This window comes from Chiloscyllium punctatum, chromosome 3, assembly GCF_047496795.1.
Source record: "Chiloscyllium punctatum isolate Juve2018m chromosome 3, sChiPun1.3, whole genome shotgun sequence".
NCBI classification, from domain to species: domain Eukaryota; kingdom Metazoa; phylum Chordata; class Chondrichthyes; order Orectolobiformes; family Hemiscylliidae; genus Chiloscyllium; species Chiloscyllium punctatum.
The window spans coordinates 142360121-142379769 of NC_092741.1; the positions used below are offsets into that span (position 1 = coordinate 142360121).

At 40.2% G+C, this 19649-nt stretch overlaps 1 protein-coding gene across 1 annotated transcript in view; it reads right to left on the bottom strand.

The window, feature by feature from the left end:
* Positions 1-19649, bottom strand: part of LOC140454431 (protein disulfide-isomerase A6-like) — a 72205-nt gene that overhangs the window by 9516 nt on the left and 43040 nt on the right. Inside the window, exons 6-8 of the mRNA XM_072549157.1 lie at positions 14529-14616; positions 14364-14436; positions 11920-12078 (exon numbers count right to left, since the gene is read on the bottom strand). Coding sequence (XP_072405258.1) covers positions 11920-12078; positions 14364-14436; positions 14529-14616 — 320 coding nt within the window. The remainder of the gene's footprint in view (positions 1-11919; positions 12079-14363; positions 14437-14528; positions 14617-19649) is intronic.

Sequence of the window (19649 nt, forward strand, 5' to 3'; positions counted from 1 at the left end):
AAACGAGTAATATGGTAAATGAATTTCAGTGTGAGTGTGATACTAGATATGAAGGTTGTAAATCCCAACGACTGGCAAATCACATCAAATGGCAAACCCTTTCCGCTGTTCACATCAAGTAATATACTGACCATTCTTAAACAGCTCTTGCTTGAAAAACTGAACAGTATTCAACACTACATGTGATTAGAGTCATAAAGATGTACAGCATGGAAACAGACCCTTCGATCCAACCCATCCATGCCGACCAGATATCCCAACCCAATTTAGTCCCACCTGCCAGCACCCGGCCCATATCCCTCCAAACCCTTCCTATTCATATACCCATCCAAATGCCTCTTAAACATTGCAATTGTACCAGCCTCTACCACATCCTCTGGTAGCTCATTCCATACACGTACCATCCTCTGCGTGAAAAAATTACCCCTTAGGTCTCTTTTATATCTTTCCCCTCTCACCCTAATCCTATGTCCTCTAGTTCTGCACTCCCCGACCCCAGGGAAAAGACTTTGTCTATTTATCCTATCCATGCCCCTCATAATTTTGTAAACCTCTGTAAGGTCACCCCTCAGCCTCTGACGCTCCTGGGAAAACAGCCCCAGCCTGTTCAGCCTCTCCCGGGAGCTCAGATTCTCCAACCCTGGCAACATCCTTGTACATCTTTTCTGAACCCTTTCAAGTTTCACAACATTTTTCCAATAGGAAGGAGAACAGAATTGCACGCAATATTCCAACAGTGGCCTAACCAATATCCTGTACAGCCGCAACATGACCTCCCAATTCCTGTACTCAATACTCTGACCAATAAAAGAAAGCATACTAAATGCCTTTTTCACTATCCTATCTACCTGCGACTCCACTTTCAAGGAGCTATGAACCTGCACTCCAAGGTCTCTTTGTTCAGCAACACTCTCTAGGACCTTACGATTAAGTGTATAAGTCCTGCTAAGATTTGCTTTCCCAAAAATGCAGCACCTCGCATTTATCTGAATTAAACTCCATCTGCCACTTCTCAGCCCATTGGCCCATCTGGCCCAAATCCTGTTGTAATCTGATGTAACCCTCTTCGCTGTCCACTACACCTCCAATTTTGGTGTCATCTGCAAACTTACTAACTGTACCTCTTATGCTTGCATCCAAATCATGTATGCAAATGACAAAAACTAGAGGGCCCAGCACCGACCCTTGTGGCACTCCACTGGTGACAGGCCTCCAGTCCGAAAAACAACCCTCCAACACCAACCTCTGTCTTCTACCTTTGAGCCAGTTCTGTATCCAAATGGCTAGTTCTGCCTGTATTCCATGAGATGTAACCTTGCTAATCAGTCTCCCATGGGGAACTTTGTCGAACGCCTTACTGAATTCCATATAGATCACATCTACTGCTCTGCCCTCATCAATCTTCTTTGTTACTTCCTCAAAAAACTCAATCAAGTTTGTGAGACATGATTTCCCACGCACAAAGCCATCTTGACTATCCCGAATCAGTCCTTGCCTTTCCAAATACATGTACATCCTGTCCCTCAGGATTCCCTTCAACAACTTGCCCACCACCGAGGTCAGGCTCACCGGTCTATAGTTCCCTGGCTTATCTTTAATGCCCTTCTTAAACAGTGGCACCATGTTTGCCAACCTCCAGTCTTCCGGCACCTCATCTGTGACTATCAATGATACAAATATCTCATCAAGAGGCCTAGCAATCACTTCTCTAGCTTCCCACAGAGATCTCGGGTACACCTGATCAGGTCCTGGAGATTTATCCACCTTTAACCGTTTCAAGACATCCAGCACTTCCTCCTCTATAATCTGGAAATTTTGCAAGATGTCACCATCTATTTCCCTACAGTCTATATCTTCCTTATCCTTTTCCACAGTAAATACTGATGCATAATATTCATTTAGTATCTCCCCCATTTTCTGTGGCTCCACACAAAGGCCGCCTTGCTGATCTTTGAAGGGGCCTATTCTCTCCTTAGTTACCTTTTGTCCTTAATATATTTATAAAAACCCTTTGGATTCTCCTTAATTGTATTTGCCACAGTTATCTTATGTCCCCGTTTTGCCCTCCTGATTTCCTTCTTAAGTATACTCCTACTGCCTTTATACTCTTCTAAGGATTCACTCGATCTATCCTGTCTATACCTGACATATGCTTCCTTCTTTTTCTTAACCAAACCCTCAATTTCTTTAGTCATCCAGCATTCCCTGTACCTACCAGCCTTCCCGTTCACCCTGACAGGAATATACTTTCTCTGGATTCTTGTTATCTCATTTCTGAAGGCTTCCCATTTTCTAGCCGTCCCTTTACCTGCGAACATCTGCCTCCAATCAGCTTTAGAAAGTTCTTGCCTAATACCATCAAAATTGGCCTTTCTCCAATTTAGAACTTCAACTTTTGGATCTGATCTATCCTTTTCCATCACTATTTTAAAACGAATAGAATTATGGTCGCTGGCCCGAAAGTGCTCCCCCACTGACACCTCAGTCACCTGTCCTGCCTTATTTCCCAAGAGTAGGTCAAGTTTTGCACCTTTTCGAGTAGGTACATCCACATACTGAATCAGAAAATTGTCTTGTACACACTTAAGAAATTCCTCTCCATCTAAACCTTTAACACTATGGCAGTCCCAGTTGATGTTTGGAAAGTTAAAATTCCCTATAATAACTACCCTATTATTCTTACAGATAGCTGAGATCTCCTTAAGTATTTGTTTCTCAATTTCCCTCTGACTATTGGGGGGGTCTATAATATAATCCCAATAAGGTGATCATCCCTTTCTTATTTCTCAGTTCCACCCAAATATCTTCCCTGGATGTATTTCCAGGAATGTCCTGCAATTGGACAACATTTGGTGGACAATCCTGAGTTAAAGAATGATTATGCTGACTCACAATTTATGATTGTAAAGAGAATGGGTAAACATACCAAACCAGCACACAATAATCCATGCATGGTCTTATCAAGGCTCTGAATTTGTTAGTTCAGTTGACTGGACAACTGATTTGCAATGCAGTGATGCTAACAGTAGGGGTTCAGTGTGGCTGATGTTACCATGACGAACCCTCCTTCTCAACCACTCACCTCGCCTGAGGCATGTTAATTCCTGATGAAGGGCTTTTGCCCGAAACGTCGATTTCGCTGCTCGTTGGATGCTGCCTGAACTGCTGTGCTCTTCCAGCACCACTAATCCAGTATGAGGCATGTTAACCTCAGGCCATAGCATGAGCAGTCATCTTTCTCTAATGAAACATCAGCCTATAGTCTGGCAGGAGCATGGCAATGTTTTCTTATGTACAACTGCAATGAGATATCTTTACTCCTATAGTAAAATCATCTTGTAATAACGGTCAATATGCTATTTGACTTGATTATTATAACGCATTTAATAATTCCAAACAATTTTAAATTGTTAACACAATCTCATGGGCTTCATTTTACAATAGCTGAATAGTTTACATTTTGGTACATATAGGTTTTATCATGTGGATCCTTGGATTATTGTCTTGTGGATATCAAGTATTCTAAGATGCTGCATTTGTGCATTCATATGTAGGTAAATTGATTTTGTTTCACTTTATATAATTAATGGCTCAGTTTCCTTTTTAACTTGTAGCTTTACGATATAATCAGAAATAATGAAATGGTTAAATTGTTTATTTTAAGGATGCTACCGCACAGAACTGATGCCATTTTTATGAAGTGTAGGGTATTATAGGCAGCAGCTTGTGGATTTGGGGTTTAACCAAAAATCTGTATGTCCCTGAAGTAATTGCAGCATTTTATTTTACTTCTAAGTGGCTAGATAGACCCTTAAATTTATGATTGTGTTAGTCATGTCCAAATTATATATCCATACAACTAATGTTTACTTTTTTGTTATAATTTTATCTTCACTGTATATTTCTTTAAATAGCCAAATTTGCCAATAAATACAAAAAATAATAAATTAAAATTATTTCAATAGTTCATCCTTGATAACTACAAATTATTCAGGACACTTATTATGAATGAATAGAATAAGCAGAAAACCAGATCTGAATAGTAGCTGCAAGCAGCTCATAAAGTTCCATACAACCACTTTTATGACGGCAATAAAAATTAGACCAGTATTTATTTGCTTAAATTACTCCTGGTTTACTAATATCCTTTACAGAAAAGAACTGCCATTCTTACTTAGTCTGGTGTATATGTGAATGATGCCAGACCTACAGCAATGCGGTTAGATCTTAGTTGCTCTCTGATATGGCTGAGCAATCTGTTACATTATATAAAACCTCTACTTCAAAATTGCACAAAAAATTGTACAAATCATTTGAAATCAACTCAAATTAACAGAAATCACAGGTGCATTGAATAATACCTTACAGCCAATGTCTCAGAGTCCTCTATCAAGATCTCTGGGTATGCCCTAATACCATCAGCTGGACACATTCACCAAAATGGCAGCACAGTGGAATGCAGTCAAGAGGGAGAGGCCCTGGGAGTCCTCAACATCAATTCTGGACTCCATGAAGTCTCATGGCATCAGTTGAAACAAAGGCAAGAAACATCCTGTTGATGAGCAACTATTGCCCATTGACAGCTGATAAGTCCATGTTCTTTCATGTTGAATACCTTTTAGAAGTACCTTGAACAGCAAAGGTACAGAATGCATGATGATGGGTACTTCAATGCGTATTACCAAGAATTGGTTAACAGTATTACTACTGATGGAGATGCCAGCCTGAACCTGGAATCCATGGTGCGAAACCAACAGTAAGGTACCACAATCCATTGCAAGAACTGATTACTGCACAGTCCTTGTGGAGACAAGTTGCAGCATCAAATTGAGCACTACCACATTCCCATGGAACAGATTCAGAATAGATCTGGCAGTTCATGGCTAGATTATCTCCAAGACACTAAGCGCTATCAGTATTCAACATTGTATTCAACCACCATATGTAATCTCATGATGTGGTTTTTTTTCTTCACTGCACCATAACCATCAAGTCAAAGGATCAACCCTGGTTCAATAAGGAATGCAGGAACGCACGCCAGCAACACTACCCAGCATATTGAAATATTTAGGTGTCAACATAGATTCAGGACTAAACACATGGAATGCAGTAAAAGTAGCATGTCATAGATACAACTAAGCAAATCCATAACCAATAGAGCATAGCTCTATGATTCTGCTATGGCCAGTTGTCAATAGTGATGAGCAATGGGAGGAGGGGCCCTCTAAGAATCCCCATTATTAATGATGGGAAGGTCAGTAGAAATAAAGGCTCACGTTAATCTTCAGCCAGAAGAAGTGCTGAACAGCTGATCCACCTTGACTTTTTCTTGAAGTCAAACACATGAATTAGAAAGAGTAGGTAATTTGAACCTTTCCTGTTCCACCATTTGATAAAATTGTGGCTGTTCTTGTTGTCATCTCGACACTTTACTTTCATTTCTACCCCCATAACTTTTGACTCCTTTGTTAATCATATATCTGACTCCACCTTAAAAATATTCAATGATCCTACCTGCACTGTTATGTGGGAAGAGAACTCCACAGACTAATAACCTTTCTGAGAGAAACAAATTCTCTTTATCTCTGATTTAAATTGGAGATACTTTGTTTTGTATTTTGTCCCCTAGTTGTTGTTTTTAGTCTTTACCATAAGGAGAACCCACCTTTCAGCTTCCATCCTATCAAATCCCTTTAGAGCCTATGCTTCAATTAAATAGCCACTCATTTTTCTAAACTCTAAGGGATTCAGGCCCACACTGTCCAGCATTTCATTAGATAACCCCTTCATCCAAAGAAATCAGTGAATTGAACCTTCCCAGTAATGCATCTTATGATGTAATTTCTTAAGTGATCTCAAAACAATGTCTTGTACTACTTTAACAAAGCTTGGCTGCTTTTATATTCCATTTCCTGAGCAATATACATCAAAAGTCCATTTGCCTTCTTAATCACCTGCTGCGTCTGTTTATGATTTTGTTGTGATTCATATCTATGCATCGCAGATGCTAGTCTTCAGCCAATTTGATTAATTTCATGTAATATCAATAAACAGCTGAAGGCCCTGGGTAAGGCAAAAGCTTTGAGTTTTGACAACATTGTACTAGCAGTACTGAAGAATTGTACTTTAGAACTAGTTAATGCCTAGATAGCTTTTACCAGTAGAGCTAAAACACTAGTACTTACCTGGCAATATGGAATATTGCCAATGTATGTCATGTCCTCAGAAAGCAGAACAAATCCAATTCAGCCATCAATATACACTCTATTTTCAGGAAAATGATAGAAGGTATTATTGACAGGGCTGTCAGTGGCCCTTTATCAGCATAAACTACTTACTAACACTAACTTTGAATTCTACCAGAACTACTCTGCTACAGACCCTTTAAAAGCTTTGGTTCAGACATGGGCAAAGTGAGATTAAAGTGACAATTGTTGTTGATATCAAGGTCAAATTTGACCGAGAATGAATATTGTCCTTATCTTGCTACTTTTGTAAATGGACTGCTTCAATATCTGAGGAACCACAAATAGTGCTAAACTTTGCATATTCATCAACAAACATCCCACTTCTAATCTTGTGCTTGAGGGAAGGTCATTAATGAAGCAGCTGTGATGTTTAACCTGAGAGTCTCCTGCAGGATTTGCCCAGAGCTGGGGTGACTGACTTCCAACAATCACAACCATCTTCCTATATGACTCCAATCAGCACAGAGTTTTCCTTCTGATTCCTACTGACACCAATTTTGGTGGGCTTCCTTGATGCCATACTTGGTCAAATGCAGCCTTGAGGTCAAGGACAGTCACTCTCATCTCACCTCTGAAATTCAGCTCTTTTGTCCATGTTTGAACCAAAACTGTAGTAAGGTCAGGACTGAGTGATCCTAGTGGAACCCAAATTGGGTATCAGTGAGCAGGTTATTGCTGAGCAGTTGATGACATTTTGTATCGCTTTATTGATGATCAAGAGTGGACTGATGGGGTGGTAACTGGCCAGGTTGGATTTGTTGTGCTTTGTGTGTATGTGACATAACTGAACAATTTTCTATATTTTTGGGTAGATGCCAGAGTTGTAGCTATACTGGAACAGCTTGGCGGGTAGGGGTGCAGCATGTTCTGGAGCAAAAGTCTTCACTATTACGACCAGAATGCTTTGTAGTATCCAGTGCCTCCAACTGTTTCTTGATTTCACATATTGTGAATTGAATTGGCTGAAGGCTGGCACCTGTGATGTTGGTAATGGATAATCTATTCTGGTTGAAGATTGTCACGAATGCTTCAGCTTTATTTTCAGCACTAATGTGGATGAGGTTCAGGATGGGGATATTTGTGGAATCTCCTCCTCTAGTGAGAGGTTTAATTGTCCACCACTGTTCATGACCAGATGTGGCAAGACTGCAACGTTTAAATCTGTTCTGTCGGTTGCGGGATTGCTTAGCTCTTCCTATCACTTGCTGGTTAAATTGTTTGGCATGCAAGTAGTCCTGATTTGTAGCTTCACCAGGGTGATACCTCATTTTTAGATATGCCTAGTGCTCTTGCATGTTGTCATTTGTTTTTCTTAACCAGGGTTGATCCCTTTACTTAATGGAAATGGTAGAGCAGAGGAAATATAAGGCCATGAGGTTGCTGATTGTGGTGGAGTACAACTCTGCTGCTGATGGTCTAAAGCACCTCATTGATGCCCAATCTTGAGTTGTTAGATCTGTACAACATCAATATTATTTACTACAGTGATAGTGTCAGAAGTCACATGACACCAGGTTATAGTCCAACGAGTTTACTTGAAATCCCAAGCTTTCGGAGCGTTCAAAAAACTTGTGATTTCAAACCTGCTGGACTGTAACCTGGTGTCAAGTGACTTCTAACTTTCTCCATCCCAGTCCAACACTGGCACCTCCACATCACACTGATAGTGCCTCACAACATAATGCAAGGTATAAACAATGTGAAGGTGAGACTTTAACTCCACAAGGATGGTGTGGTGTTCACTCTTAACCATACTGTTCTAGATAGATGCATTTGTAGCAAATGGTTGATGAGGCTGAGTGAAGTATGTTTTTCCTCTTGTTGGTTCCCTTAGGGACATTACTGAACCAGGCACATTGCCTGACAACCAACAGTGATTTTATAGTTATAATTATATTGTTAATTCCAGATTTTTATTGAATTTAAATTCAACTACCGATTATGGCGGGATTCAAATACAGTCAAACAGAAATGAAGCACAGTCTTGAATTTTGGTTTACAGAACATTTACATTCTGTCTGCAAAATTGCCACTTCAACACACCGTTTTCCCTGGCCAACATCTGTGTCTCGTGCTTACTGCAGGGCTCCAGCAAGGCTCAGTGCAAGCAAAACAGCAGCTCATTTTATATTTGGGAACCATGCAGCATTGAGATCAATAATTTAGAACTTATACACCACCTTCCAAGTCCTTATACCCACTCCCACACATGGGCATCTTTCAGCCCAGCCAATCCATTTTAAAGTACTTATGGTCCCCATGATTAGCTTTTCATTCTCCTTGGCATATGGTCATCCATCCCTCCATCCATCCAACTGGCATTCTCTCTCTCTGTCTGGTCTCAATCTCTGCCTATCTGCTCTCTCCCCAAACCATTTTTCATCACATATACTACCTTTTCTTGGCTATTACCCACTCTGAAAAAGGGTCACAGGACTTGGAATGTTAACTGCCTACTCTTCACAGATGCTGCCAGACCTGCAGTGCTCCTAAGGCAATTTCTGTTTTTCTTTCAGACTTCCAGCATATGTAGTTCTTTGCTTTCTTTAGCTACAGAATATTACCTGGATTTTCTTGATAAGCAAGGAGGTGAAAGGTTAGTGGGGCAAATAGTATGTTGCATAATTATATCTTATTCAAGTTGGAGCAAGCTCAAACCAAAAGAGAAAATGCTGGAAAATCTCAGCAGGTCTGGCAGCATCTGTAAGGAGAGAAAAGAGCTGATGTTTCGAGTCGAACTGACCCTTTGTCAAAGCTAAATAAAAGGGGAGAAATAGGGAGGTATTTATACGATGCTGAGAGGTGAGTCATGGCTCCAGAAGCAAAGGTAGCAATAAAGAGATGATAATGACAGTGCATAGAGAGATTATAGGGGGATTAGGAGTTGTGAATGACCAAGGTTGAAGCCAGTGCTGTGTGGCAAAATATGTGGGGGATGGGGGGGGGGGAAGGGGTGAAGCAGATGCAAATTGGAAAACAGGGGAGAAGGGTAGCAAAGGGGGAAGAGGAGAGAAAAAGGTGATGAGAGAGTGGGGAGCGAGAGGAAGAGAGACAATCAAAAAAAAAGAAGTACAGAACAGTGAAAAAAAAATTTTTTAAAATAAATAAAATAATTGAAATAAAATTATCTGAAGTTGTTGAATTCAATGTTGAGACCGGCAGGCTGTAACGTGCCTAAAGTTTGGGAGAAGATTTGTAGCTCGGGTGCTCGTTGTTGTGGTTCTGTTCACCGAGCTGGGAATTTGTCTTGCAAATGTTTCGTCGACCTGGACCCAATATACCGGCCACTACAACGGACAGCTGGAACTGACAACCGGAAGCGGCAGAGACAGGCCACTATAAATGCCAGAGGAAACATCACAGAAGTGCTTCACAGGAGGCTCCCAAGCACTGAGGATGTCACCTAGACAGGGGACGAAACGTTTGCAAAACAAATTCCCAGCTCAGCGAACAGAACCACTGTAACGTGCCTAATCGGAAGGTGAGATGCTGTTCCTCCAGTTTGCGTTGAGCTTCACTGGAACATTTGCAGCAGGCCAAGGACAAAGGTGTAGCAATGGGTACCCACATTGGTCCTAGCTATGCCTGCCTTTTCATGGGGTATGTGGAACATTTCTTGTTCCAGGCCTACACGGGTCCCCTCCCACAACTGCTTTATCGGTACATCGATGACTATTTCGGTGCGGCTTCATGCTGTCGACCTGACCCAGAAAATTTCATAAACTTCGCTTCAAGTTTCCATCCCTCCATCACCTTCACCTGGTCCATCTCCGACAGTTGCCTTCCTTTCCCTGACCTTCCTCCATTTCTGTCAATAGTCTATCCACTAATATCCATTACAAGCCCACTGACTCCCACAGCTATCTGGACAACAGCTCTTCTCACCCTACGTCCTGTAAGGACTCTATCCCTTTCTCTCAGCTCCTTCGCCTCCGCCGCATTTGTTCTGATGAGGCCACTTTCCAAAGTGGTGCTCTTAATATGTGCTCCTTCTTCTCCAACCGTGGCTTCCCTCCTACAGTTGTTGACAGGGCTCTCGATAGCGTGCGATCCATCTCCCACGCCACAACCCTTACCCCCTCCCTCCCCTCCCAGAAAAAGGATAGGGGCCCTCTTGTTCTCACCTTTCACCCCACCAGCCTAGCCTTCACATGCAAAGAATAATCCTCCGCCATTTTTGTCAACTCCATCACGACGCCACCACTAAACACATCTTCCCTTCCCTCCCCCGTCTGCATTCTGCAGAGATCGTTCCCTCCAGGACAACCTAGTCCACTCCTCCATTACACCTAACACCTCTCCCATCACACACAGCACCTTCCCATTACACCTAACACCTCTCCCATCACACACGGCACCTTCGCATGCAATCGCAGAAGGTGCAACACCTGCCCCTTTACCTCTTCCATGCTCACCATCCAAGGCCCCAGACACTCGTTTCACTTGTACCTCTTTCAGTTTGGTCTATTGCATTCGTTGCTCCCAATGTGGTCTCCTCTATATCGGAGAGACAAAACGCCGACTGGGTGATCGCTTTGCTGAGCACCTTCGGTCTGTATGCAATCAGGTCCTGGACCTTCCTGTGGCTTGCCACTTCAACACACAATCCTGCTCCCATGCCTACATGTCTGTCCTTGGCCTGCTGCAATATTCCAGTGAAGCTCAACGCAAACTGGAGGAACAGCATCTCATCTGCCGATTAGGCACGTTACAGCCTGCCGGTCTCAACATTGAATTAAACAACTTCAGATAATTTTATTTCAATTATTTAATTTATTTTTTAAAATTTTTTTTTCACTGTTCTGTACTTCATATTTTTTGATTGTCTCTCTTTCTCTCGCTCCCCACTCTCTCATCACCTTTTTCTCTCCTCTTCCCCCTTTGCTACCCTTCTCCCCTGTTTTCCAATTTGCCTCTGCTTCAACCCTTCCCCCCGCCATCCCCCACATATTTTGTCACACAGCACTGGCTTCAGCCTTGGTCATTCACAGCTCCTAACCTCCCTATAATCTCTCTATGCACTGTTATTATCATCTCTTTATTGCTACCTTTGCTTCTGGAGCCATGACTCACCTTCTCTCAGCCTCATATAAATACCTCCCTTTTTTTTCCTTTTTTTTAGCTTTGACAAAGAGTCAGTTAGACTCGAAACGTCAGCTCTTTTCTCTCCTTACAGATGCTGCCAGACCTGCTGAGATTTTCCAGCATTTTCTCTTTTGGTTTCAGATTCCAACATCCGCAGTAATTTGCTTTCATAGGGCAAGCTCAAGGCTTACTCCTGCTCCTAATTTGTATGTATGCTTATTACTTTGGGAATCTGGTTTTGGGAGTATGAACTGTCCCATCCAATCAAACGGCTTTTGAATGATTAGTGCCTTGATGTTTGGTAAATTGGCTGGTAAACAATGCTGCTGTCAGTCTGTTGTCAGTGCTACTGCATTTGGAAGGACCTTGTGAAGGTAGCAGTGATGGCTGTTTAACAGTATTTTGAAATGTTTGTTGCAGATTGTCTCAATCTCTTAAGCATATGTGCACTTCTTCTGCATCCTTTTCTAAGAACTAGAAATTCTTATATAATAGAAAATCCAAAATTGAACACAATTTCTGATTAAACCAATCTAAAACATACATACGTATACACATATATATACACAAAGGTTTAGATTTTTACCTAAAAAATTCAACTATTCCAAGTTCACTGAATGAACCCTTCAAGAGTACCTTCTTTTTCCTCCTTGAATCAATGGCTATTATGGTAGGATACATAAGGCCACCAATACCCAAAGCATTTTCTAGTCTCGTCTGATCCCCAGATTCTGTCCACAGCCAGCTAAAATGGAAGAAAGCATTTTTGCTAAACAATGTCATTCAACACGAAAACCATTTTTCTTTCCCAATTACATATTATCACGCATAATAAATATCCGGGTAGCTGGATATGAATATTTCAGTTGAAGATCGAAAGGGGTTTTAAAAATTAAAAGGCTGTTCACAAAATGACATTAATTCAAGATTTCTTAAATAATTAGGAGTAGTACTATGATTCCCTTGCTTTTACATTTAATTTGGGCTCCAGAATTGTTCCTACAATCTGAAAGAAGACTGCTTTTGCACTAATCTTTAAAAGAGTAACAGGTCAGAATTTGGGCATTATAATCAGTTGGGTTAATATCAGAAATTTATTTGGCAGTGATAGGGTTATTAGAGACTTGTTTGTGACAAACAAAGCCATGTCATACCATCCTGATTCTAAGGAAGGATCACCGAACCTGAAATGTTAACTCTGATTTATCTTCTTCGATGCTGCCAGACCTACAGAGCCTTTCTAGCAATTTCTGTTTTTGTTTCTGACCATCATCATATTAATTTAATAGATATAAAATACACATTTGGATTTTTCAAAGAGCTATAAGCAAAATGCCACATAATGGATTATGATACAAAATTGTGTCTTTTCGGGATTTGATGGGTAATTAGTTGTACTCTCCTAGGCAGAAAGTTGCGATTAATGGTAGTTATCAATGTGGACTAGTAGTCTCCAGCAGGGGTTAATATTAAGACCTTTGAATTTCACAATCTAAACAAGTGTAGAGAGCATTCTGTGGAGTGCACACCTCTGTGTTAACTCAACATTGCTACAAATATGCAGTTTTTGCTTGAAGCGTTTCACTGCCTAAGCACAAAACTAAACATTTTTATTTACTTAAGAACTTTCATTGCTCTAAGGAGGTTTTAGGCCAATCTAGATCTAAAAACATGCTCTGAAAACTCTGGCCATATTTTGACAAATTCCACGAGAGTAGCTGAGACAATCCACAATATTCTAAAAGTCAACAACATCCCAAGTAACATAAACCACAACATTCTAAAACAGGACAATCTGTCTATTTCCCAATGTTAAATTGTTCCAAATGCAATCTTACGATTTCTTCCTCACGCCTAGCTCTGCCAATCCGACTAGCCGATCTACAGGAAGAGTAAAGTTACCCATGATTAATGTACTTCTTTTCGGTATATATCCTCATCATTCCCTCATTTATTGTTTGTTCCACATCTAACTACGGTTAGGGGTCCAAGACTTCTTTTTAAAAATTCATTCATGGGATGAGGCCAGCTAGAATTGCCCAGAGGACAGTTAAGTGTTGACCAGCTAAGGATGGCAGTTTCTATTAGATTCTTAGTTCCAGATTTTGTTTTTACTGAATTCAAATTCTGCCATGGTAGAATTTGAACCTACGTTCCAGGAATATTACCTGGGTCTCTGGATTAACAGTCCGGCAATAATACCACTAGGTCATTGCCTGCCTTACTACCACATGTCTTCTTCCTCTTCTTTTTTCACATCTCTACCCATCTGAATGACTCCCTGTAACAAGCTGTCATGGTCAGTTTTCTCATCTTTGGAGGCTGATGTGCTGGCCTTCTTGAGACTGAGCATGTGTGTGGATGCTGCTGGATCCCACATAGTCAAACAGAAGCTAAGGGTTGTGCAATAGGGATAGACGCTTAAGCATCTTGGTGGTAAGGGGACGACAGCACAGCCAGCACGCTGGTTAGCATGACATGGAATTTTCAGCATAACCACATAAGTAATCACAGTTCTATCCTGCTACTTCAAGAAACATCTCCTCATGGGATGAGGAATGACAGCCACCTGTCTTTGTCTTCTTCTCCCTATTGTGTGATACTTTCTCCTGCAAGAGATGGAGGGATCGAGTGAGATGAAAGTATCTGAAAGAGCTATTAGTAGTGGTGCAAGAGCAGGAAAGGTAGGGAGATGTACCCAAAATGCTTAGGAAGTACAGAGAGCAGTGTTAGTGGTTTGGGGATGATGGGGCGGGCAGGTGCAGTTGAAGGCTGCATGAAATGATGAGAGTTGGAGATTATTAGCCTTGGTAGAAGATGCATATGGTGGCAGAGCTTGTGAGTCTGGAGATCCTAAAATAACACTTCACCAAAAAAATGGGAAAAATCAGCCGATATAATCATTTGCCAAAGGTTGGAGAGGATAACTTGGTAAAGACTTTTCAATTTGCATGACAATTTGTGTTAATGTTGTTCTCACTGTAAACTCAACTACTCTTCACTTAGAAAGTCCTGGTGGAAGTTACTCACCCCCACTTTTTCTTTCTGTATTTGTCTGCTATTTTCATCAGTAAGGTCAAATAATCAGCTCTGCCATTAGACCCTGGAAAGGAAAAGTTAATTAAAAGGTTAAAGGGGAAATTTTCATTAAAAATAATACAGAAAATACATAACACATTTCATTTGATCATATACCTGTGTCAGAAATATGGGGCAGCACAGCAATAATACATAATAGTTGATGATTACAAGTTGTCTTTAAGACTTCTTCACTGAGCATTTGCTGAAAAAAAAACCAAAATGTTAATTTAAGTTGAAAGGGTTTTAATCGCCTTAGTGCTGATTTTTTTGTCTGTAATAAGAGGATATATTAGATTAGACTACTTACAGCGTGGAAACAGGCCCTTCGGCCCAACAAGTCCACACCGACCTGCCGAAGCGTAACCCATCCAGACCCATTCCCCTACACCTAACACTACAGACAATTTAGCATGACCAATTCCCCTAGGAGAAAGTGAGGGCTGCAGATGCTGGGGATCAGAGCTTAAAAATGTGTTGCTGGAAAAGCGCAGCAGGTCAGGCAGCATCAAAGGAGAAGGAGAATTGACGTTTCGGGCATAAGCCCTTGCCCGAAACGTCGATTCTCCTCGATGCTGCGCTTTTCCAGCAACACATTTTTAAGCTCAATTCCCCTAACCTGCATATTTTTGGATTGTGGGAGGAAACCAGGGCATCCGGAGGAAACCCACGAAGACGCGGGGAGAATGTGCAAACTCCACACAGAGAGTCACCTGAAGTGGGAATTGAATGCAGGTCTCTGGAGCTGTGAGGCAACAGTGCTAACCACTGTGCCATCGTACCGCCCATATTAGTCTAAAACAGATACTCTATACTTCACAGTATCATTATTTCTTTAATGATTTCAGAAATTCAACATCAATCTCTTCAAAAAGGCATTTAATGGGCATTTTAGAAGGAGATAATTGAAATACTTTTAAAAAACTGGTCAGAAACTTGGAAACGATGATCCTAGTACTTTCCTAGTTATAGTAAAACCTTTGAGCTTTGTAATCTTTGCTCTCCTAACCTCCAAGCATATTGATGGGAAATTTTACAAAATAATATCATGGATGACTCCATATTCAAGTTTCTAAATTATTAAGCTGGCTTCAAAAAACTGAAACACAATTCATTACAGAAAATAAATTTGAGAGGATACTGAGAGGGATACACAATATAGTTATCGACTAGTTGAATCTGGATTGCAGTCATAAAACTAGAAGACACAAATAAATTTTACATTATATTAAAACATTCTCCACAAGGAATGGAAGTATCGGTATATTCTTCCAAGTGGAATCATAAGGCTAATTTTGGACTCTAGTGCACCCAGGTAAAAGGGTGAGAATAATGAAGAGTGAAATTGAATTCAATTCCAACTGATGTGAAATTGTTTAGCATTTTGAATGCTTTTACAATTCTCTCACCAAATCCCAAATTACCTTATTTAAATATATTGCAAAGCTGTGGTCCAGAGCTTTTTTGTTTTGACATTCAATCAAAGTTACTCTAAAAATTGTAAGAGGCAGCTCTTGCCAGGATCAACTGAAGAATGTGGACAGTTTCAATGCCATTTCTGCAGCGGAAATTAATTTTTGGACTCTTTTTTGACATATTGCAAAGATATTATCTTGATTCACTTTGCTTCAGACCAATAGGAAGATTCAATAGTCATAGTAAGGTTTTCCTGAGAGAAGGTATAGCAATTCATATGGATGGGAGGCAATGTGAATATCACATGCTGACTCATTAAACTAGTTCTGGCAATCTCCTCTTGGCACTATTTTCCCTACAGCAAAAGCAAAGTTTCTGGCAATGAGTTTGCAGTCTTTTACTCACGGGTTCTGAGGTATTTTACATTGACAATATCATACTCTGTTTGCTAATAGTTGAACAGTATTGTGTACCGTTTACTCTTACTGAACAGGACTTACCAAATACATACAAGAGAAGGTCAAAGGTTAGGAATACAGCAGCGAGTAACTCACCTTCTGACTCACCAAAGCCTGACCACTATCTACAAGGCAGAGGTTAGGAGTTTGATGGAATACTCACCACTGCCTGATGATTGCAGTTCTATCAATATTCAAGAAGCTTGATACCATCCAGAAAGCAGCCAGCTTGACTGACACCACATCCACAAACATTTAATCCAAGTTTCAAGATTTTGACCTCGCAACACTGAAGGATGGCAATATAATTCAGGATAACGTAGCTTGAAGGAGAATTTTCGGGTGGTGGTACTCCCATGCAACTGCTGTCATTCTAGATGGTAGTGGTCGAGAGTATGGAAGATTTTGTCTAGGGAGCTTTGCAGAATTATGCAGTACATGTTGTAGATTGTATACACTGCTCCTACTGTGGACTGATGTTAGAGTGTATGAATGTGAATGTGGCACAAATCCTTTGTAGAATTATTTGAGAAAAAATGGAAGGAGGCTTAAATGGAACATTCACACCAGCATGGACAGTAGGAATCGAATAAAACAGTGTTGTGCTGGAAAAGCACAGCAGGTCAGGCAGCATCTGAGAAGCAGGAGATGTTTCGGGCATAAGCCCTTCACCAAGAATGACAGAATGACGAAGGGTTTATGCCTGAAATGACTCTCCTGCTCCTTGGATGCTGCCTGACCTGCTCTGCTTTTCCAGCACCAACGTTTTGACTTTGATCTCCAGCATCTGCTGTCCTCACTTTCTCCCAGTAGGATAGAATAGCTTATCTATGTTGGAAAATTTAATATTTTGTCGTTCACAAAAAAAAATTAGACTTATTTTGGGTGGCGATATCGTGGTTCTTTTCCTAAGTCTATGCTCTTACCTCAAATGGTTTATATAGTGGCATCTGAGCATACAAATCAAGACCTTTATCAATAATGCCGGATATAGATGTTTCACCATTATAGTCAACAGTTTCATTGTGTGTTTGAAATATTTTAATTGTTGGAACTTGTTGAATCTAAGAAGCAATGATATTTTAAATTAGCTTGGAATTAATTAGACTTAAGATCTGATACTTCATTTGACACCAAAATAAAATCTGCTAAATTGAAAATAACGTTTTGAAAATGCAGAAAATCCAAATACAGAAATCTTAAGTGGCAAATTTCTTACATAATTTTAAAAGGTGCACGTTAGAAATATGTTATCTACTTCTTTGGCTTTAGGTTTTGTGATTCGTGATTCTGACCAAAGTCACCAACCGGCAAAATTGCCATCTCACCTGCACGATTGTAGCATGTGCCATATTACTTCCTCTTTCTTCACATTGCTGCCTGTCTCTGTTTTCAGTAGGGGACTAAGCAGTATTTTGCAGTGAAATAAGTGGTGCAGTCAATGGGTTCTTTTTAAAGGCAAGCTGTCCCTCTTAAAGAGATACAGCAATTAATTATATTGATGGGTTTTAATTAACAAAAAAGTTGAACATTCAGGCAGAAAGAAGAATCTGGGTATCATGAATCATGCTGGAGGTTTTATTTGACAAGAGGCCTTCAAGGACCACCCTCAGCGTGGCCACGGAAGTTAATCAGTTGCTGCTGGGTCAGAATTGGCAATTAAATATGCATGACATAAACTTTTAAGTGGGTTCTGGAAGAAAGAAAGTCAGAATAATATTGGAACAATATATTACTCTCTAGTTAAATACAGTTTAGTAAGGTTCTACATAGGGAAATGGCCCAAGTAGAATCCCTTAAAACTTATCTGAAGAACAAGACAAAACTGCTGTTTTGCAGGTCCCTAAATATTGAAAAAGATGAGATGGATGCACATAAATCAGAAAATGTTGTATTAACAAAAGAATTGCAATTGTTCCCCAAAGTGTTTAGATATAGAAACTAGTCAGTTTTCAGTGAGGGAGCATGTAAAAGAAAGTGGGTGGCCTGCCCACCACCTTCCCAATCCATTTCATAATGGTGGGTGGGCATGCAGCAAAATCAGTAGCCTGTCAATTATATTTAAATAAATAATTACGCATCAACTTAACTTGATATATCCCGCCCACATCACAACACAGTTGGCATAGGTGGTTGGGCAGAAGTGAGTGGTCCTTTTTTTAATAAAAGAAAGCTTTTAAAACAACAGAAATGAAGGGGTACAATATTTTGAGACTGCACTTTGCCCATCAGAGACATCCCAAGAAGATACTCCCCAAAATTCCTTCCCGACTGGCTATACTTCAAAACCCAATGCTTTCCCATCACTGAGATCAGGTAACACTCTCTACCTAAAAATGTTTGACCTATCTCATCAGGACCATTAGATCTCCTTTGTGGGCCTGCCTGCAACTGATGGCATCTACTACTGAGTTGTGGCATTCTACCCACTGTTAGAGCTACTAATCATTCAAATCGACTGGCAATTTCAGAGGACGGGACTTCCTACCAAGTTGGAGGTTGGATTCCAGCTCACTAGCACGTCAGCCAATTTCATATCATGGATTAAAATTTTGAGTTGAGTGACTCCTTTTCAGAACTCACTGGACTCAAATTGTTAACTGTTTTCCCTTCAAGCTGCTAAACCCATTACGCTTCTCCAGCAATTTCTGTTTTTGACACTTCTTCGTTTTATCTTGATTTATTAGGTTATGTTATTCTGACTTTTTTTCCTGGTGGGGGTGGTGCAGTCCTGTCCATAATTTTCTGTCCACAGACTGTATTTATTCCAAGGTGCTGATAGAAGCCAGACAGCAAATTCATGAAGTATTGACAATTATTATTTAGAAAAAAAGACTGAAGCGATATCAGCACTATGAAAATAGACTAACATGGTATCTGTTTTTGAAGTATGAACTAGTGGAGGCAAATATGGAAATATTATTCTTAATCAATGCAGTTATTTTACCTAAAATGAAGGAGAAATTGAGAATCTTTTGTACAACAATAATCTAGTTGACTGCAGTTAGCATGAATTCAAAAAGGGAATATGGACTGACTATCTTCCTCAACTTTTTTCAAGAAAGCAACACTCTCAATGAACGGCGAAAAGGTTTATGGTGCTTTATGTTCCATTAAATTCCAAACTGATATTGATAAAGTTCTGTATAAAAGACGTTTAATTAATTTCAAAGTTACTGGTTACTAAGTTTTAAACTGAGCTTTTGACCAAACATTATGATGATTTAGTGTGAAGCCCAAGTGGTATAAAACTCTTGTAGTTAATGGTTGTTTCCCCAAGTTGCACTACTAGTTTTGTATTAAAATACATTCTAAATCATTTTGCACTACAAAAAAAAGTAATAAAACTGGCCAAGCACATCTA